Here is a 21,204-nt window from a genome sequence, read left to right on the forward strand (position 1 = left end):
AAAGTAATCCAAAATTATTATTTTAAAAAAAAAACAAACTGTACATGCCTCAAACATTAAAACATTAATAACTAATTTGGTGTTTTTGAATTCATTGCTTCTGTCCATTTGGGCCTGGGCCATTTTACAAATATTTGTTTTTAAAAACAAATATTTAAATCTTCACTTCCACTTCGACATTTATTATTCTAAAAAAAATGTAATCATAGTAAAGAATGATTAATTACGTTTTTCGAAAAAAATAAATACATAAATATATTAAGATTATATTTTGTTTTGAAGTTGGGAAAACATAAACAAATAAAAAGAAAAGAAACACGTGATTGTACGGTAAATTAATTAATTAAAATAACAATTATTTTTGGATTTTTGGATTTTTTTTACAAGGGACTAAATTACTACAAATAAATAATCAAATAATAAAATGATTATAATTTAAAATATTTAGCTTGATATAATAATGATTTAATTTTATGAAATTTATTAAATCAAAATTAATTTTGCACTGTTTAATGCAATGGATGAGTAAGCAAATTTCTCTTTCTTTCTTTAAATTTTCTTTCTCACCCATTTTTTAAAATACTACCGTTAATTAAAATATCAAATATACTTATTTTAAAAAGAGAAAAAATATATATGTTTGTATTAGAAGCTATTAGATTAAATATTGGATTCTGACGCGAAAATGTTTTTAAATTTAAAAAAAAAAAATAATAATAATAATTAAATATATGTTGTCGTTATGTGCTGTGATAAAATGTATAAAAAAATATAGCCAAGCGCGATCTGCCATACATTCAATTTCATTTGGCCTCTTTTACGGACCCTACCCCTACATCACTACTTTTCTCTTCTTCTTCTTCTTCTTCTGAATCCTTCGAAATTTGCAGAGGTACTTCATTTCCTTTCCTTTTCTTAGTCGAATTTCTGTTCCAATCATTCTTTCCAACTATTTTTCCTTCACCTCGAATCGATTCGTTTGTTCGCCTTTCGCCGTCGATTGAAAGAAACTCCCACTCACTCCTCTTCTTCTTCTTCTTCTTCTATCACCGCCAACACTTCCTCTTTCTCTCAACGCCGCCATGGTTTTTCCAACTTCTATATTCACGATTCTCGGTGTTCTTCTTCTCTGGATTTTGATAATCCAGGGATTTGGATCCCACGCTCAGTTTTTGCCCGAAGCCGAAGGTACGGTCCTCCGCTCATCCTTTTACAATTTCTGCAATTTTCATTTCACTCTCGATTTTTGCTTGTTTCTGGATTTCTCTTTTTCTCTCGAATTTTATGCGGTTTAGGAGAGGCTGGAGCCTCTGAACTCTAGAAAAAGTGAAAATTCCTTTTGTTCTGTGCGATTTTGGAGAAAATAGAGTGTTAATTAGATTCGGCTTGCTCCTTTTCTTTCCGTGATTTTACTTTCTGGAATCCGAGAGAGAAAATCTCATACCTCCATTACTGATTAGTTTACTACATTCCTTTCTTGTTACTCCATTTTGTTTTGCCCTAATTTTCTGAGTGCTACCAGAGACTTGCTTAACTACTGCAGTCAGTTTTTTCTCGATGATTTCCTACGCATTGTGTCCACGTGCTATGCTATTTTCCCGTATTTTTCTCAGCAACCAATCAGTAGCATTGTTATAATTTATAAATTCTTTATTTTCATACAAGACACGTATACGTATTTTTAAAGTTAGATTGATGGATGCTAAGAATAAATTAGTAAGGTAAAATAAAAGTTAAATAAAGTGAATTTTAACCTTTGATTTCATCATTCCTAATCGTGGATTAGTTGGGTCAGATTGCAAAAACAAGTTATTATTATACTATTAAAATTAAAATTATTATTATTCTTATTTTATATTTCAAGAAATTAAAAAGTCAAATTATTCTTTTCAGAACGAATATAAAATATCTGGGATTTTCAGTAATATCAATATTCATCGTTCTTCCCTAAATTTAGAAAATTACTCGGTCTTATTTTTTCTTTAAATTGTAGGTAATAGGTTTAAAAAGATAAAATAAAATATCGAAATAAACTTTTTTTTTTCCTTAGAAATTGAAAAATATTAATGGAAGGGAAGTCACAACAAATAAAGTATTTTTTCCTTCATTTGTTAATAATTTTATTAATTGGTGTGTTGACTTTTGTTAATTGATGGGTTGACTTTTTCTAATTAGTATATATAAGTTTCATGTTTTAAATAATATCTAGTTTGTCTATTTACAATATTTTAATAATATTAAAAAAATTTATTAGAAATTTAATTTTTTTTTCCGACCTAATTGATAGTTTTGAATTTATTTGGAATAAAATTGAGAAAAAAAAGCATATTTTTTTGAAAAATAAAATGAAAAGTTGCAACTTTTTACCAAATGATAACTGAATTTATTAAAGTATGTCTCTGAATATAAAACTTGGTTCCTTGAACACAACTTTTCTATTCCATTTTAATATCTATATTTTCAAAATTTAAAATTTATTCATTTAATTTCTATATTTATTTAAAGTATAATTTTCATATTTAAGAAAAAACAAAAAAGATGGGGGATTCTGAGGACCCACATTTAAAGCTAAACAGGGACTAGGTGGGCTCCTATCCTGTCGCCGATACCAAACTCATTCAACCCTATTTGTTTATCTTTTTTTATAAATATTTTAAAAGCAAGATAATATTTTTAAAACAACAGTTTTATATCATTTTATAATTTTTATAGATAAGTTAGAATATATTTTTCTTCCCTTTCAGAAAAAAAAAAAAAAAAAAAGAGAAGAAAATATAGAAAAAGACGGTCTAAAAGATAATTAATGATTTGAATGTCAAGTCTCTTGTCTCAATAATATCATTTTGTTGTGTTAAAAGACTTATAAATTCCACGTTCTTATCAATTAATTATTCCAAGTCCACACTTTGTAGTTGAGTGTAGTGTAGTCCTAGGTAATGTGGTACACTTGATTAGTTTTTTTTTCTTTTAGAACTTTAATTATAATTTTATTTTTTGTTTTGTTCTGTTCTTTAGACACTGTAGCATCCTAAGTTTTCTGTAGGAACAGGTCTTTACTAAAGACATGTGACAAGGTCACGTTCGGCCACTTGTTTTGTAATTACTCTCAAATTCAGCTACTTTTAAATGAGCATTAAATTATTCAGCTCCCAGATTGGTAATAATAATCGGACAGCTCAGCAAGCTCAAGATTTGTTCTCCCCACTTGGTTTTGGTGGAGCGGTATTAATTCCTCTCCAATTTGAACACCGCTAACTTTTTGCAGTGGTAATAGACCGTCCCATTCTTTTGACCAACTTCTCTGACCACCCCATTTCTTCATATCTGCATTTACTGTATGTTTATTGAATACACTTGCTTTGACTTTCTCCCATCCATCTCTTTAATTACTTAAATTCATACTATTAGAGGATTGAATCCTGATCATTTCTGTCTTTTTTTTCGTCTGAAGTATCAATATTTGAAATGAAATCTAAACAGAATCTAAAACTAGCTAGAAAAGAAAAAGGAAGTGGGAGGGAGGATCCACTGAGCCAGTCTGGCTCTTACAATTCCATGGACTTAAACCGAGGGAAACGAAGCATTCCTTAAAAGAGTGTGAAAACCCTCCCGAAGACGCGTATTAAAATTTTGAGGGAAAGTTCGAAAGAAAAAACTCAAAGAGGACAATATCTGCTAGCGATGGCTTGGACTGCTACTATCTCTATCGTTAGAACTAGAGCTTCTATAGTTTGAATTGTAACTTGCATATAATTCTTTGGTTCTGAACTAAGATAAATAAATCACTTCCTGAATTTGTGTCTTGATTCGTTGTGCCAATTCGTTTGTGTTGAACAGTGAAAGCCCTTCAAACAATATCTTCGAAACTTAAGAATTTAAGCTGGAATGTTACCCGGACTTCTTGCATTCAAGGTGAAGGCTTTTCCAATGGAGCTTTCCCGGGAAACCAAATCATGAGGAATGTCTCATGCAATTGTACTTCCACTGTTTGCCATGTGACAATCATGTAAGAAGCGTATTTCCTTTCCCCATTGATGTGCTTCTAATCTACCAATTGGAAACAGCCATAATACTAGCTTCTTCCCCTTACTCTTTTTCTTTACATGTTTTCTTCTATTGATATCTTATTTATTGTTATTTCACAGCCTGCTTAAGGGTCTCAATCTAACAGGAACTTTTCCAGATGAATTTGGTAATCTTACGCATCTGAAGGAACTGTAAGTGCTGGAAACTGTCTCTCTTTATTGTGTTAGATTCAAACATTCGAGTCTCCCATTGATGTTTGGAAGTCTGATATCTCTTAAACGTTTGATTTCCAGTTAAAATATAGAATTCTAAGCGAAGTTTCTTTGATTAAACAGTGATCTTACTCGCAACCATATTAATGGCCAACTACCCACTAGTCTTGCCAATGCTCCTCTTGTCAAACTGTAAGTCATATATTGGACTGGATTTCTTAGGCATTTTCTTAGCTGATAATCATAAAAAAATTTACTAGTTTGTTGTGTGTTTATCGGTTCCATGCAGTTCTCTCTTGGGAAACAGGCTAAACGGTTCAATTCCCAAGGAAATTGGTGACATTGGCACCCTTGAAGAGCTGTAAGTGATGAAAAGAAAAAATATAGTGTGTAATTAACTAAGATTTTAGGGTGTTTGATGGCATTTCGGTTGCAGGGTCTTGGAAGACAACCTGTTAACTGGAAATCTACCTCCCAACCTTGGAAATCTGAACCGTTTGAACAGACTGTGAGTCGCATGTCCTTTACCTCTCTTTTTCTGTTGGGTGGAAATTGCCATATTCGGACAATGTAAGGAACTGTTTCTTACCACTGTAGGCTTCTGTCCGCAAACAATTTCACAGGAAGAATACCAGACTCATTCGGAAAATTAAAGAACTTGGTTGATTTGTAAGTTACCAAGAGACAAAAATTTAGTCTTCCACTGTTTTATAAGACTCCATAATTTCTAAGTTCTTAATTAATGTCTGCAGTAGGATAGATGGGAATGGAGTGTCTGGGAAGATTCCTGAATTCATTGGGAATTGGATCAACCTTGACAGACTGTGAGTTTCACATCTACTTTGCAATATTTTCTCATTTTTATTTGCACTAGTGCTAATATTACAGATTATCAAGGCATTTCTGAAAAGTTTCTTTTCCAGGGATATTCAAGGAACATCAATGGAAACCCCCATTCCTTCTACAATTTCTCAATTGAAGAACCTAACTCAATTGTGAGAATCTCTCAGATTTCGAATTACTGCATGGAATACTCCCGTTGTGTTGGATTGCTTTTTATCACCCCCTCCCCCATTTTTTATTATTTATGTGTGTGACTTGTTTAACAGGAGGATATCTGATTTGAAGGGATCATTTATAAGTTTCCCCAATTTGACAGATCTGATAAATATGGAAGAATTGTAAGTTGAAAGTATCTTAGTTTGTTGTCTATATCTTAGAAAAATTCAATTTATAATTACATTTTAATAAAGGGTTTTCCTTTTCATGCAGGGTCCTGAGGAACTGTTTAATTAATGGTTCAATCCCTCAGTATATTGGAGAAATGAATAAATTATCAACTCTGTAAGTGCTTAGTGTCTGATTCTTGTGTACAAATGCTGACAAGTACATTGCGCCTTTCCAAATTCATCATAAATTTTCAATTTTACACCTATTAGTCAGCCAATGGCCCAAGTCTAACCTTAAAATTGTCATTAATTGAATCATAAACTTGAATAATTGGTAACGTATATCTCATTGGTACTAATTAGTTGCTTGTGGATCATGAACAGGCTAATTAGTTTTTTCGTTTTTTTTTTTTTTTTTTTTTTTTTCTTTTGCGCTCTTATAGGGATCTAAGCTTCAACCATTTAACTGGTCCAATTCCAGCGACATTTCAGAATCTGATCAAGAGAAAGATAGACTTCATGTTAGTGGATAATTGGACACTTCCACTTTGGTTTCAGGATATTATTTGTACACCACTATCAACAATGCATTGAATCAAAACCTAATTGATGCAGGTTTCTCACAAACAACTCACTGAGTGGTGAAGTGCCCGGTTGGATTTTGAGGAGCAAAAAGAACATGTCAGTTTACCATATAGCCATATATTGACATTCTAGTGGGCAGTGAAGAATTTTGGATTACCGTAGCATGATTATTATTTATGATATATATGTTGGATTGTTGCAGAGATTTGTCTTACAACAATTTTTCAGGGTCTACTCTTGCTAGTTGCCAACAGTCACCTGTGTAAGCTTCTCTATTCCAATGAAAGCAAGGAAAAAAGTCATTAATATTTTCTGCTCTGATAAGTATCTTCCCCACTAAAATTACATGATGGCGTTACCTTTTATTTACTACAGGAACTTGGTAGCCAGTTACCCACCTGCAGCGAATCATCAGTAAGAAATAAGATAGTCTTTTTCTCCCTTTCTTGATTGCATGTCAAACTTGAGTGAAATGACTGATTGGATTTCTGAACTTGCAGAGTTCCTTGGTGCCTCAAGAAGGACCTTCCATGCTCCGGAAAAGCTGAATGTAAGCAGATCAAGATCTAGATAATGGACCATGGCCCCTTATCTTCTCCAATCCAAACACTATTCATCATATCATATATATATATATATATATACTTCAATTATTTGATCTAGATCAAGATCAGATCAGGTGTTCTGTCATGGATCGTAGTTTGAGTGTTTGATCATATATTGTTCTCATTGCAACTGCAGATCATTCCTTGTTTATTAATTGTGGAGGAACCAGATTGAGGGCTGATGGGCATGATTATGAAGAGGACTTAACTACAGAGGGCAAGTCAAATTTCTTTTCTGTTTCAGAAAAATGGGCTTATAGCAGTACAGGAGTTTTTCTGGGTGATGAAAATGCCGACTACTTAGCTACAAATAAATTAGGCCTGAATGTGAGTGGTCTTGGCTATAACCAAAATGCCCGTCTTTCCCCTCTCTCCCTCAAATATTATGGTCTCTGCCTGCGGAGCGGAAGCTACAATGTGAAGCTCCACTTTGCTGAAATTATGTACTCTAATGATCAAACTTTTAGTAGCCTGGGAAAGCGTATATTCGATATATCAATTCAAGTGAGTATTCAACCAGTTTAGTGTGTGGATTTCATTTTTGCAGTGAACTTATTATTTTCAAAATTTCTCGATTTAGCTTAGATATGAATGAAGATAGATTAAGAATTTCAGTTGTTCATCAGCCATACTACATTCCACAGGGAAAACTAGTCAAGAAGGATTTCAATATTGTGGAGGCAGCTGGGGGTGTGGGTAAGAACTTCACAGTGGAAGATAAAAATGTTTCTGTCAATGGCAGTACCCTTGAGATTCATCTATATTGGGCTGGTAAAGGAACCACAGCAGTGCCAGACAGAGGAGTTTATGGACCCCTTATTTCTGCAATCACAGTTACACCAAGCAAGTTCTTTCTTGCACTTTTTCATGATCTTTCCCTTCTTTTAGATGTTCTATAAAATCACTTCTAATTGATATAATTATTTTTGTTATAGACTTTAAAATTGACGAGGGAGGACTATCAGCTGGAGCACTTGCCGGCATTATAATTTCTTCATGTGCAGTACTCATCATATTGGTCGTTGTATTTCTTTGGATGAAAGGTTACATCTGTAAGAAGGAAGTCCCAGCTAATGGTAAAGTTGTTTAGTGTTAACTATACTGAAATTTTGTGTTTCTTTCAGCTATAGGTACTAGAAAAATTGAAAATTTTCTTCTTTTTTCCCTTGCTATAGAACTTTCTGGCGTAGATTTACAAACGGGTCATTTTACATTGAAACAAATTAAAGCTGCCACCAACAACTTTGATCCTAAAAGTAAAATAGGCGAAGGTGGATTTGGGCCTGTCTATAAGGTAACTGAAAGCATTTCAGTTCTTTTGTAAGCGAGAAGATAGTATATGTTGCAAATTTTGTTACAACCTTAAACTCTTAACTTGAGATGTTCTTCTTTGGTCAAGGGTAGGGTGTATTGTCTGATGGCGTTTTGATTGCTGTAAAGCAACTCTCCTCGAAATCGAAGCAAGGTAGCCGTGAGTTTGTCACTGAGATTGGGATGATATCTGCATTGCAACACCCAAACCTAGTTAAGCTCTTTGGCTGCTGTGTTGAGGGAAATCAATTGTTGCTAGTATATGAATACATGGAAAATAATAGTCTTGCCCGTGCGCTTTTCGGTAATAGCATGAGTGGCATCTTTGGTTTTGTGAACCGACTCTTTGAGATTGGTATGATCAACTAAATCTTGTCTCGCTTGCTTCTTTTTGTTTTACTTAAGGTCGGGAGGAACAAAGGCTACATCTTGACTGGCGAACAAGGAAGAAGATATGCTTGGAGATAGCTAGGGGGTTAGCATACCTTCATGAAGAATCAAGGTTGAAAATTGTTCATAGAGACATCAAGGCCACAAATGTGCTGCTCGACAAAGATCTTACTGCCAAGATTTCTGACTTTGGTTTGGCCAAGCTTGATGAAGAGGAGAACACCCACATCAGCACACGAATTGCTGGAACCATGTACTCTCTCTCTCTCAAATGTGCTACTATGATATTCCCTAAATTAGCCAATGTGAAACTCCCTTCCAACCATCCTCAACGGTGCTTGCATGCATAAACTTATATAGATGTGTGTAACTCTGAAGTTAACCTAGTTATCATTCTTAAGCATTCAAGAATTGATGGTACTAATTTCTCAGATGATACCATTAATATTTGTACTTCGGTTTTTTTTTTTTTTGTCTTCAGCGGTTATATGGCACCAGAGTATGCAATGAGAGGATACTTGACAGACAAGGCAGATGTTTACAGCTTTGGAATTGTTGCTTTAGAGATAGTTAGCGGAAAAAGTAACACAAATTACAGGCCGAAGGAAGAGTTCGTCTATCTTCTTGATTGGGTATTTGCCCACTCACTACTTAATCATATTTTCATTTCACATTCTCTGGTTTTCTAGTCCTTGTTCGATAGAGGGCATTAGATAATGAATGATTTTGTTTTGTGTTTGGTACTTGAAGGCCTATGTACTGGAAGAACAGGGTAACCTTCTAGAACTGGTAGATCCAGACCTTGGTTCAAATTACTCATCAGAGGAAGCAATGAGGATGCTGAACATAGCTCTGTTATGCACCAACCCATCTCCCACGCTCAGGCCAACCATGTCTTCCGTGGTGAGTATGCTTGAAGGCAATATTCCAGTCCAAGCTCCCATCATCAAGCGCACTGCATCAGGCCAACATCCAAGGTTTAAAGCGTTTGAGATGCTCTCACACGAAAGCAGATCGCAGATTTCAAGCTCAACGTTTTCGGGAGAAGCTGCTGAGGCTCAGAAAAGCATGTTAATGGATGGGCCATGTACGGATTCCGCAGTATCCACTGACAGCAATGACAAGAATCTCTACCACTCTGCATCCAGTGATCCCATCCAAAATCATCGTCGTGTTGATGATCTCAAACCGTCAGATAAGTAATTCATGGAACACCATATTTATATTTACTTCTTTCATTGCAAGCTCTATTATTTAAGTCATTTGATTCTTTGTACAAATGAAAGGAAATGCTCTCTCAAATTGGTTATATTTGTTTTGGCAACATACTTGTGTGCATACTGCATACACTGTCTTTTGGCAGAACAAATGAGATGAAATGAACTGTAAACAAATTGAATTATATTGGAAAATCTGATCATTCTTACCCTTTTTATACTTTAAATTAATAAATATACTCCCAAACTTTCGAACTATGTGTATGAAATTGATGCACATCTTGAACATAAGAAATGAAGTAAAACGAAGTTCAAGACCTTGATTTTAGGTCTCATTAGGAATGGAAGACATGTTTGTATGTGTTTGCATTTGTCTAATACTCAATCTCTTTCAAACTTTTTTTAAGGTAAGATCAAGAGTATTTTCTGCGACTCATAGTGATTGCTATACAAGTCACGATAGAGATTGAGTTTAGCTTATGCATTGTTTTATATATTTTTAATGCTACAATTAAGAACCAAAAGATTCTTGGTATGTGTGTGTATATTTATAATGATTCAACCCTTTTTTCAATGATACAAAGCACTAAGAACAATGATGAAAGAAGACATGGCTGTCAAAGAGATGAAGGTTTCTATATCAAATAATTGAAGTGTATATGAATAGTGTTTGGATTGAAGAAGATAAGGAGGAGGCCATGGTCTATGGAGTGTGATCAACAAAAGGGTAACATTATAATTGAGATTGAGAGCGACTTCCCAATGCCCTTATTCCATTCTCTATGCCTACAGAAGCCCCAAATTCTGTCTCTCCATACCTACTTTTCTTTTATGCTTTAGCCCTCCACTAATAAATATTTTGTTTTAGTCCCTAAATTTTTTTTATTTATTATTATTATTGTTTTTTTTTTTTTTGTATAAAAAGATAGTGCCCATAAAATTTTCATGAATGGTGTAGATTTCGAACATAAAAGTTCATAGGGTAGACACAAAAATAAATGTTCAGAAATCTATATATTAAACATTTTTTAAAGTTTAGAAAGTTATACACAAACTAAATATAACTTAAATCTATATTAATCTGAAATGTAATATTACAAAATTTAAGGTCTAAAAAAAGCGTACAATTTGAACTTAAAAAGGGTAAGCACAAGAGTTTCAAATTCAGAATGATGGAACAAACTAAAGGCTGAGAAATTGTTGAAGGTGTTTAAACTGGTGCAGGACAAAGAATGATAACAACAATGACATCATTGAAGAAACAAAAAGTTGCACTCTCTCGATATCCATAAAAGTTCAGCCACTGTTGCATATGGATTATCTCATCAGCTCATTCAGCATTTTATCTATGACTTATGAGCCAAAGATTGAAGACAAAGCAACTCATGCATATACGACACTAACAGTAGAATTTCAGGTTTGAAAAGTAAAGGGCTTTGAACCACTTGAACATCTGTATATATGACTTAACGAGGGAAAATTAAAATTTGAAAAAAGAATAATAATGGTGATGGTGGAAGGGAGCAGAGCCAGTCACGCTCACCTTGATCATGATCCCAATGTCACAGTTCTCTCACCCAGGATTTGCAGGTAACTATTTCGTAATATGTGCTATCCCCATCACGTTACCTTTAAAGAAATGGGTTGTGAAGTAAGCAAAGAGAAGCAGTTTCTAAAGTAAATGGAGTTTTGAAGGTTGATTGGTATGAACAAACCTGGTCCTTGAGTTCCCAAGAGTCAGCTCTAGGTCATCTGAACCACATTCTTCATGAATCCGTTCTCCTTCCCATGCCTTCACAATTCCTGCGGCATTGCTTCCAAATGCGAACTCATCAGAGATCACTTCTGACATTGGAATATCTGCGGTGTGATCGGATCCTGCTGCAATGGCAGGGGAGCAGGTCCCACTTTGACCAGGGGTCCACATGCGAGATCCTCCTCCACCATTCATTGCTGCTTCCTTGAAACCAAATGGGTTAGTAGAAACAAGACTAAATGTTGGAGAATTGGGCCCACCCTGAGGAATCCTAAGGCCAGCAAACCATTCTGGATTGGGAACAATCTGACGTCCAGGACTTGGAGGAGTAGAAGATGGCAGGGAGGAATTATAGTGTGTACTCCATCCTGGAAGTACAGACTGGTCCTCCCAGTCGGCTCTCAGTCGGGGTGTTCGAGCAGTTGGGGAACTCAGAGGAGGAGTAACAGGTGCACTGATGGAACCGCCATGAATATAGTGATTGGGAAGTTTAGATGAGGATGCCGAAGATGATGAAGATGAAAGGTTTTTGAGCCATGGGATTAGTGAATTGCCATCAGCATTCAAATTAGCGACATATGAGGATGATGCTGGACTTGGAAAAGAAGATGAGCCGGGGCTTGGATTGAATGAAGCACAAGGACTTGGTTGGTGAGATGCGTACAGACTTGCGGATGCCGATCCGCCAACCACATCCATACGTTCAATTGGCTTGCATCCCTGCAAATAGATGAGAGAACATTATAGAGTATGGACAAACTAAAACAGATGATACCATGATGATGGGATAGGATGATCTAGCATGTACAGCCGCTTGAGATCTTCCTCAAGTTAAGTACAATTTAAAAGAAGAACAAAGACTGAAAATCAAGCAACAATCAGCTAAGGGATCATTTCCATCCTAGTTCACCCCAATATATATCAAGCTATAAACAATTCACGTCGTGCCATAACATGTATGATTTCAATATTCCCCCAATTTCTCTAGTGCAGGTTAGATGCAAATGCGATTCAACAGGTTATAGGACGTCAGCGGGTACTTTACTTCCGGAACCTAAAATAATGAAACTGCAAAATTCAATAAAAGAAGGAATCCGTGACAAGACATAGGAGTAGAGCCAACTCCAAAAGGAAAGGAGAGAGACAGAGCTGATAAAGGCACTGTTTGTGTCGCCAACTTGCCATTGAAAAGAAAAGCAAAAAAGAGAAAGATCCCTCTGACTAAATCTGCCACCATATAAAGGAAGAGCGGTTACCAGGCTAAATATCAGCCAAAAGTCCTGAAAATCACAAATCCATATGATGATGGTTAAATGAAGAAGGGCACTTCCTCGAGATCTGCGTAGTCCCATGGCCTCGGATTATTAGGCATCGAGAGCCTAAAAAGAAGCATGAAGAATCTTGTGCTTCACGCGTATAAGGGATAAAAAGAAATCAAAACGTCTACCTGACCGCAATTAGATGACCTGACGCCGACGAAGAAAAGGAACACAAAAGGGGCAATGGGTCAAAAAGGGATACAATACAACGCTCCTCTGGTTGTTCAAAATGATGATGACTGCCCTTTAGAACATGGAACTTATACTAGACTCAAACACCTTGATACTCCATTTTCAATTTTCCCGATTGGAATTCTCAACCAAGCCATGGATTCTTGGAACAACTAAACAGGACCGTCCAATTGGCTCAACTAATACGAGGTTAATAATGTATCTTTCAACTCAAAGCTAAAGAAAGTGGTATCACTATTTTCATCAATATTAAAGAGATGCAAACGAAATTGAATCGACTTCAAGTGAACAGAATGAATCCCAAACAACAAAAAGAAACATAGTTACCTTACGATAAGTGGTACCATCAGGTTCGACGGTCCATCCTGCCTCGTTGCAGAGAGCTTTAAGCACCTCATTGTTATCGCAATGCTTGGGAAGCTTGTAGTTGCCATACATCCTGAGTCCAGCGAAGATCTTAGCCGCTATAGCTCTTCTCCTTCTCTCCCTTCTCTTGTTGTTCTCCCGCTCCCTCCATGTTGGTAGCCTCGTCCCCGACGTCATTTCCACTCCACACACACACACACACACACACTCAACCAACAACCTGAAGTTCTCACAGCTTCAGCAGATAGATCAGAAAGCAATTCTTTCGAATTGCCTCCGTCTATCTCAAGATGAATATAATACAATTATAATTACAAAAAAAAACTTCACAGCAACACAGAGAAGAAATCTTTCAACAGAAATCAGCTAGAGTCCAAGGATCGAAACACGAATAAATTGACAGGGTAAAAACGTCTCCCGCAACTTCGAAGTACTCAAATCGGACACGAAAGACAAAAGTTTAGGAAACGGAATTCCGTGAGGCTCTGAAACAACCAATGAATCGGGCTGAAAGAAAAGTACAAACCGCTGAATAATCAGACAAGAAACATCGAAGAAGTAGAAGAAGAGCTGAGAGATATCCGAATCCGATACCCGCCGGAGGCTCCGGATAAGCGACGGCGATGGGATCTTAGATCGGACCACCGTGGACGGCGGAAGAAAGTGAGTTTTTTTCTTCTTTGACAAAGCCCGGGAAATTAGAGGAGAAGCATTTCCATGAAAATGGAAGGGATCGAAGAACAGAACAGAACAGAACAGAAACTAAATGAGCTGAAGGGCATTTTATTAACCAATATTACCCTTTTATTTACCATTCTGCCACTCTTCCCTTTTTCAGTAAATCACTCCGTCATTTTCCATTCACTTTTTTTACTCTCCCTTTCTTTTTTCTTTTTTTCTTTGCCTTTAAAACTTTTTATTTCGGAAAGTAAATAAAATAAAATTTGTATTGTAAAAATGTTTCTTTATTTTATAGAATCTCACAAATGCTTTTTTTTCTTTCTTTTTTATTATTACACATTTATGAAGTTTAAATTTATTTGTACGTCTGACTAACGATTTTCATCCACCACTAAAGGAATCATTAGTGATAATCACCAATAAAAGTCGTCAGAGTGATCGTTCAGGAGGAGTTATCAGTGTGGTCTCGGACAAAAATTGCTAGAGGAAAAAATAAATATTTGGTGTAATTTTTTACTTTCAATTTTAATTTCAATTTAAAAGTTTAATAACAAAAAAAATATAATTAAAATAGAGTAGCATTTTTATAAAAATGGGATTTTAGTAATAAAGTTTAATAATGTAATTAGTGAAAATGGGAGTGGAAAATAGGTAAATAGAAAAGAAATATAAAAAAAATAAATAAATAAAATAATGGAAGGGGGTTAAATAACCGTCTATGACAGAAGAACCAAAGGGAGTTTGACACGTGGCGGATGTAGGGAGCGGTGTTTCTCAACGGTCTCTGTCAATTGCGACACGTGGCGGAGTCCGGCCCACGTGAGAGAGACAATGGAAGTCGGGTCGGGTTGGTTAATTATTGGGTGTATGAAGCAGCAGTACATACTGATGGGGACGCGGGTGGTGCTTGGCTCTGCGTTGTCTGCTTTTTTCACGTGACCCTCCCACCCTCATACCACGCCAATTAGCACGACTTTTTATCTGTGGGCCCCACACCCACCCCTACTCCCTCTTTTTTTTTTTTTTCTTTTTTTTTTTAATTTATAAATTTCATTTTAAATTATATAAGTTTTAGTAAAAAATGTAGTGAATGAGCTAAATTAACAACATTTAATATATTTACTTTAATAATTGAATCATTAATTTTAGTATCTATCAAGCTAACAAACAAATGTTTTTTTCTTTTTAATTTTTATTAATAAAATTCAATTTTTTTTATTTAATGTAGGAGAAAATCTCCTAAATTTATGAATTTGTATCTTTTTTTTTTACCAATTATGAGAATATTTGACATAAATTTATTAATTTTAATACGTAATAAATTTATGATTATCTATTTTATTAAATCCTACTGAATTTGATAAATTTGTTAGTCCATGAAATTAGAATTTTATTTTAAATGAAGTTATATCTAATAGTAATTACATAGACTTAAAGTTCAAAAATGAAAATGAAAAAAAAAAAAAAAAGCATAATTCTATCAAAGAATTAAAATGAAATTAAAACAAAATTAACAATAATAAAAAATAATGGAGAAATAAAAGAAATAAAAAGTTTAAAGAAAAGGGAGTGCGTGAAGTCACGCGCCAAGGGATAGCGAGTGAAGAGGATGGAGAACAAAAGCACGTGCAAAAGCTGAGGGAAGACTGGTCAACACTTTGACTCTCCCACATTTTCTATTCTTATCCTAACACTCCAAGTATATGCTTCACTTTTTAATACATAAATGTTTTTTTCTCATTTATTTTTTTATATTTTAATTAATATCTATTTTATTAAATATTCACAACCAAATTAAGCCACCTCAGACAGATAATGTTAAAATGTTAAGTGATAAATTATACCCAATTTAAAAAAAAATTATGCAAACTTACTGAATTTTAACACATTCACCAAACAAAAAATATGGCGGTAAAATTGGTTATTATTATTATTTCCTTTTTATTCATTTCAATTCCTTTTAATGATAATAATAATAATAATAATAATTATTATTATTATTATTATTATTCCAAAACTATAAGCACCAAAAAAAAAAAAAAAAAGTTATTATCATTACAAAAAGAATAAAATTTTTTCTCTTTTTAAAAATGCAGCAAAAAATCTATTATTTAGTGAAATTTTCCTAGTATAAAATTGAAAAGAAAGTTGAGACTTTTAAAAGACGAGTGAAATTACTGAAAACGATATTAAAAGTTGCCGATGAATGATTGACGGGTTAGATGACGAATGAGATTATATATTTTACAAATTTTGATTCTAAAAAAAAGTAACGAACTTTAGCATCACATGGATTGTCTACTCTACTACCAACAATGATTAATTGTGAAAGTAACAAAATCCAAACTCAGCTCAATAACCAAGCAAGGCAATGAATTTGTATCCATAGAGAGCAGCCTTTTCTTTGTACAAATGACTGAGAAAAAGCAATTTTGCAAGCACTTTCTACACCATTTGGGTCCTCTTTCCCATCTCTTGGGGCTTTTTTAATGCTTTTTCAAACAAAGCATACCAAAATTGTAGCTTTCTCTTCAGATGCTTCTTGATTCTCTCCCAATTATCTTAGTTTGGTTCATTGTTTTTGCTATTAATGGTTTGTTTTTAAGCTATTTTGAGATTGAGTTTTAGATTCGAAGAGAACTTTCAGTAGTTCTCGACATCTCTTATGGGTCAAACAAATGTTATTGTTCATGGGGCTGTTAATCTTTTCAAATAAAATAAAAAATATAAGGTTTTGATGAAAATGATTGCAGATACTTGTGACTATGAAAGCCATTCATTCAATGTTGTTTTCAATGACATGCTTTAATCTCTAAATTTTGCATAAAATAACTGTGGTGAGCATAAACAAGTATTTAAAAGCTAAATAAAACAATTGAAAATTAATGAACAAAACAGAGATTTAAACTAAAAATATAACAATGAACACATCATTAAAGAAAAACAAAACTTGGATAAGCTGAAAATCAAACTCATACCACATTTAAAATGAAAAACGCCTATAAAGATGAAAAAAGCAGTGCTTCACACTATTGTGCTCTTTTTTTGTGCTATATACGACATTCAATCTTTGAGTCTTTCATCGAATCTTTATTTATACAAGTAATCAAGTAATTTAAGACACTGCTAAACTGGCAGAAGGGTTTTTTTTTTTTTTTTTTTTTTTTTTGTACAAGAAATGTGAAAAGGGATGTTGCACTTTGTCCATTTTGAGAAAAGCATCTTACAGGAAGTTAATGGAACCCAAGAGATCACAATGAATGCATTAAATCGATCAGCTCTGTAGAAGATGAAAGAAAATGAGGAAATTATTGCATTTATATTAACAAAAAGTTAATGTTCATGACAAATAATTAATTTCTGCCCAAACCATTTGAGACCAAAATAAGACTTAAACCTTTGCAATTTATATACAATGCATATTGCATTTCAACTTGAGGAAAAGTAGTCAATTTGAACATAATAGTTAAGGTATTATAACCTCGACCAATATGTGAGAGATTTGAATTTTCACCCTACATATAGTTGAACTAAAAAGAAAGGGAAACCATAGTTACCTCTTTATGAACTGTCACGAATCAAATTGGTTGGTTCACTCAAAACATATTTGGGCAGTTCATATTTGGCACCTGCAATAAGATTGGGCAATGATAAAAATGATATTGATGGTTCAACTAAAATAACATATCATAATTTCTTGAATGAAGCAATGGTATGGACCTCTCTCATCGTAACAAACTGTTAAATCTGCATTTTGAACGATGACCCCAGCACTGTCTATGATTGCTTGCGCTAGAGATAGCTCTGCTTCAGCAGCTGCTCGTAGTGCATCCCAAATCTCTGATATCAACGAAAATTGTTGGTAAATTTTAGTAAGCAGGCCGTGAAGGACAAAGTAATGTATAAGAAAGGTGAGGTCAATGTTGAAGACTTGAAGGGTGTGTAGTAGCCCAAGGATGGAAATAAAATAAAAGAAGATAGAGACTGAAGAGGCTTGATCTTCCTTTCCTCTAAGAGACATTGAAATACTTTTAGGTGAATTGGAAGTTCTAGAATGCTATTTTAGAAATTGTGCTCACTTCTAACTCATCTTAGAAGTCCAAACCTTTCAATGTCTTTTAACACAATTTTCAAATCACGGTTGTTTGGGTAAGTCTTTTTCTAGAGAAGAGACAAATTTAATTGATGAATGAAATAACGGAGTAAAAAATTCAAACACCAATAGGTGAGTTACATATAGACGCCAATTTAAAATCAAAGAAGAAAGACTTGGCAGTCTTTATTATTCATGTTTCTCATGATTTGTCTTTGATCCTCCCTAATTTTCTCGATTAGAAGCCTGCCTTATGATCCTTTTCATACATTGACTTTCAGAAAACTAAATAATGGTGCCCTCTCATTATATTAGTGTTCTCTTTATTGGAAGGCCTGTGAATTAGTCAATCATCTTTTTCTCTTGTGAATTGTGATTTTGGTACAAAATCCTACATCATTTCCATATTTGTTCGGGATTCCAAAGAGATACCCTCACTCTATATCTTGGGGAGATACGTTAGAGGATTGACCAGTAGAAGATTGTAGGATCTTTGAAACTGACACTTTATTTGGCTATTTCCAACAACCATATACCTGGGGATCTAACGTTTCAATTGGCAACTAAGATCAAGTTGTTTTCTCTTGGAAAAAAGCATTTAATAAGATAGTGAAAATTAACAGAAAATAGTGATGTGTATCAGAAACCTTCATAAAGGTTAAAGTTTGCATCAAACAGCAAGAATGTAGTCGAGGACAAAGTTCGGGCCAAAAGAGTTTGACCTTGAACTACAAATAGCATTGCTTTCAATCTAGTATGCAATGGGGAAAAATCAGTCGGGGGAAGTGAAAGGTGAAGGTTGGAGAGAAATAATAACTAATGTCTCTTAGCTCAAATCAATAACAGATTGCAAGATACATTATGAGCGAAGAGAAATTCGAATGAGGCAGGCCATTTCAAAATTTTGTGGCGATTATCAATGGGCTTTCAGGAAGCTTTTTTACGAAAATACTAAAGGCCACTAAAAGGCACAAGAAAAGGGAAAAGAAACACGAAGAAAGAAAACAAAATAACAAGAAGCCGGCCCAAAACATAAACCAACAAAAGATTAAGTCCAGACACAAGTTTCTATAGTTACAAGTTCCATAATCCTAGGTAAAATCACATAATGAGTACTCTAAGCATAAGAAAAAAGAAAATCATTTTGGTGTAACCTAAGCTCTCATAGAGAGTCCTCAAAAGAAATCTTGGCTTACAATTGAAACTGATTCTAAAGATGTATCCATTCAAGAACTAAAAGCCAATATTCATAAAATACTTATTGGCTAACTAAGTAATAAAAAAAACTAAATCAATTGGACCAAAAACTTTAACGAACTCTCAGAAGCACATTTCTTCCCAGAAGTATCCCCCTTCGAAATGGGCACAAACTGAAATGAAATAATTGGAAAAGCCTACATGTGAAGTGAAATTCTTGGATGTTGGTAACGGCAATCTGTAATCGGCACAAAAATAGGAAACCTTATCTCCCAAACCGAGAACTTAGTTTATTAGGAAACAGGGAAGACAAATGGTAGGATCCTAGAAATTGGAAAAAGGTCCAATAATTGTGCATACAGCTGTGAATGACATCATTGTCATATCCAAGAGATAATTCGTCCCAACCTTCATTGGATCCCCTGCAACTACAGTATTCACCCTTTTCCATGAATGTGATGGTCATCTATCCGTAGTTTTACATTTCTATCGAGAAAGAAAGTAGATTCTGAAATCAGAAATCATGAAATACTTGATATAATCTGCAAGGCTTATTCCTAATTAGCTAAACTCTCAGTAATTCCTTTGATCAGCTAACCTCTAAAAAACCATGAAGACTTTAACACTGGCACAAATATGTTAGAGACAGGACTACCATTTCGGCCACCATAGTGAGGTGCTGTGTCCCAAAACTCATCCCGTAGCTGCGTGAGCTGAGACCTTGTAATTGGCTGAGGATGCTTCCAAGGTTTTGGCTTGCGTATCTTCTTTGTGGATCCTACACAAAGAAGCAGTTTCAGTCATATGTCAAATGGCTTGAATAAAGTACAAGCCAACTAAACCATGTTCAAGTGTAGCAGCACTGATAACAAAGGGAAGCCTTGAAAAGTTCAAATAAAATTCCCAAACCTTCAGTACTTTAACAACACAAGGAGAATTAGAAAGCTTCGTCCTAAAATTTTCCTATTTATTCTTTCATTTTCTCTACTTTCTTCAAGTGCTTTCTTTCGTTTCAGTATCCTCAGACGTGTTTTCTTCCTATTATACAAGAATTCAGCAATTCCTGTTAATTTTAAGAATTTGTTATGAGAATAGAGATCGGGGAAGGGAGGAATTCATGTACAGCGATACCTTAGCCATTTTGCAAATTAGAAAAGAGTCAAAAGACGATTGACATCCCGCAAACTAGCATGTTGTAACAGAGCTTCTACAAATTTTCGTTTTGATTGCAGTATAAAGTAGAAATATTAGATACCGTCCATTCATATGTTAGTTGCTGAAATTTTAGTCACAAACATGCCAAGATTTTGAATGCAATTCATGATGACTTCATTGATCCGAAACTGAAAGAATCACTAGAGAATTTGAATCACCAGCAGCAACTGTCAATAAATACGCCAGCAGTAATTCTAATCAATCTTTAAAAGAAATCCATCATTCTCAAAATAAATGAAGGATGAAATTATTTCCACAATTTAACTCAATTATCTAAATTGAAAATTTACTATCCTATTTAATGCAAGTAAAGGTAAAGAATCTCGAGGCTTCGAACCACTGTCATAGTCTCAAACAAACAAACGCACACAATCGAGCAACGCGATAACCGCAGAATGAAAATCAAGAAAAAAGACGCAACAAACAAAGAAAATCAAGACCAATCCAATCCATTCCGAACAAATTCAATACCAGAAGACCAACACTCCCGCTCTCCCAACAAATCAACTTGCATTGATTATCATCTATATTCCTCATAGCCAACACAGCAGCCAAACATAGAACAAAAAATCTCCAATAATGAAAGAAAGAATCAAAGAAGCGAAGTGAACCTCACCATCTCCGTTGGTCTGCGACGATCCAACACAGCCCATTGGCCTTTGCTTGAACGCAAGCTACAAGTAGACAGATACAAAGACGAAGCCAGAGAAAAGCAGAAACTCGGTGGAGAGTTGGAATGGAAGAATTTTGCAGAACCGAAGAATAAGCTTTTTGTAGAGGAGGAGGAGGAGGAGGAGGAGGAAAGAAGAAGAAGAAGAAGAAGAAGAAGAAGCTCTGACGAATATTGAATTTAAGCAAATAAGAAATTAG

General features: G+C 34.6%; 3 protein-coding genes across 5 annotated transcripts; 1 reads left to right on the forward strand and 2 right to left on the reverse strand.

Moving 5' to 3' along the window:
• The first annotated feature begins 787 nt into the window (after positions 1–787).
• On the forward strand, positions 788–9,731 carry LOC111478680 (probable LRR receptor-like serine/threonine-protein kinase At1g53430). Its single transcript, XM_023123083.1, has 24 exons — positions 788–1,188; positions 3,838–4,006; positions 4,146–4,217; positions 4,362–4,430; positions 4,528–4,599; positions 4,675–4,746; positions 4,836–4,907; positions 4,991–5,062; positions 5,162–5,233; positions 5,348–5,419; positions 5,511–5,582; positions 5,851–5,928; positions 6,023–6,088; positions 6,195–6,254; positions 6,368–6,406; positions 6,493–6,542; positions 6,734–7,101; positions 7,242–7,440; positions 7,533–7,673; positions 7,773–7,891; positions 8,002–8,212; positions 8,314–8,551; positions 8,780–8,930; positions 9,049–9,731. The coding sequence occupies exons 1-24, from the start codon at positions 1,083–1,085 to the stop codon at positions 9,499–9,501; spliced, it is 3,093 nt and encodes a 1,030-aa protein (XP_022978851.1). The 5' UTR covers positions 788–1,082; the 3' UTR covers positions 9,502–9,731.
• Positions 9,732–10,617: 886 nt separating this feature from the next.
• Positions 10,618–13,905, reverse strand: LOC111480872 (BES1/BZR1 homolog protein 4-like). 2 transcript variants are annotated; one of them, XR_002717944.1, is made up of 4 exons: positions 13,110–13,905; positions 11,231–11,991; positions 11,059–11,144; positions 10,618–10,818 (listed from the first exon to the last, which is right to left on the reverse strand). XR_002717944.1 is itself a non-coding variant. In XM_023126088.1 (3 exons), the coding sequence occupies exons 1-3, from the start codon at positions 13,323–13,325 to the stop codon at positions 11,141–11,143; spliced, it is 981 nt and encodes a 326-aa protein (XP_022981856.1). In that variant the 5' UTR covers positions 13,326–13,905; the 3' UTR covers positions 10,689–11,140. The 2 variants fall into 2 exon arrangements, 1 of the variants encoding a protein (XP_022981856.1); XM_023126088.1 differs by having other exon boundaries at positions 10,689–11,144.
• A 2,926-nt stretch (positions 13,906–16,831) lies between these two features.
• Positions 16,832–21,190, reverse strand: LOC111481944 (ubiquitin domain-containing protein 1-like). 2 transcript variants are annotated; one of them, XM_023127571.1, is made up of 5 exons: positions 20,951–21,190; positions 19,775–19,897; positions 17,550–17,669; positions 17,387–17,458; positions 16,832–17,109 (listed from the first exon to the last, which is right to left on the reverse strand). In XM_023127571.1, exons 1-4 carry the CDS (start codon positions 20,985–20,987, stop codon positions 17,391–17,393), a joined length of 348 nt encoding a protein of 115 aa, XP_022983339.1. In that variant the 5' UTR covers positions 20,988–21,190; the 3' UTR covers positions 16,832–17,109; positions 17,387–17,390. The 2 variants fall into 2 exon arrangements, with proteins under 2 accessions (XP_022983339.1, XP_022983333.1); XM_023127565.1 differs by having other exon boundaries at positions 19,718–19,897.
• Positions 21,191–21,204: the final 14 nt, after the last annotated feature.

The sequence above is a fragment of the Cucurbita maxima genome, unplaced genomic scaffold (assembly GCF_002738345.1).
Source record: "Cucurbita maxima cultivar Rimu unplaced genomic scaffold, Cmax_1.0 Cma_Scf00001, whole genome shotgun sequence".
In the NCBI taxonomy this organism is placed as follows: domain Eukaryota; kingdom Viridiplantae; phylum Streptophyta; class Magnoliopsida; order Cucurbitales; family Cucurbitaceae; genus Cucurbita; species Cucurbita maxima.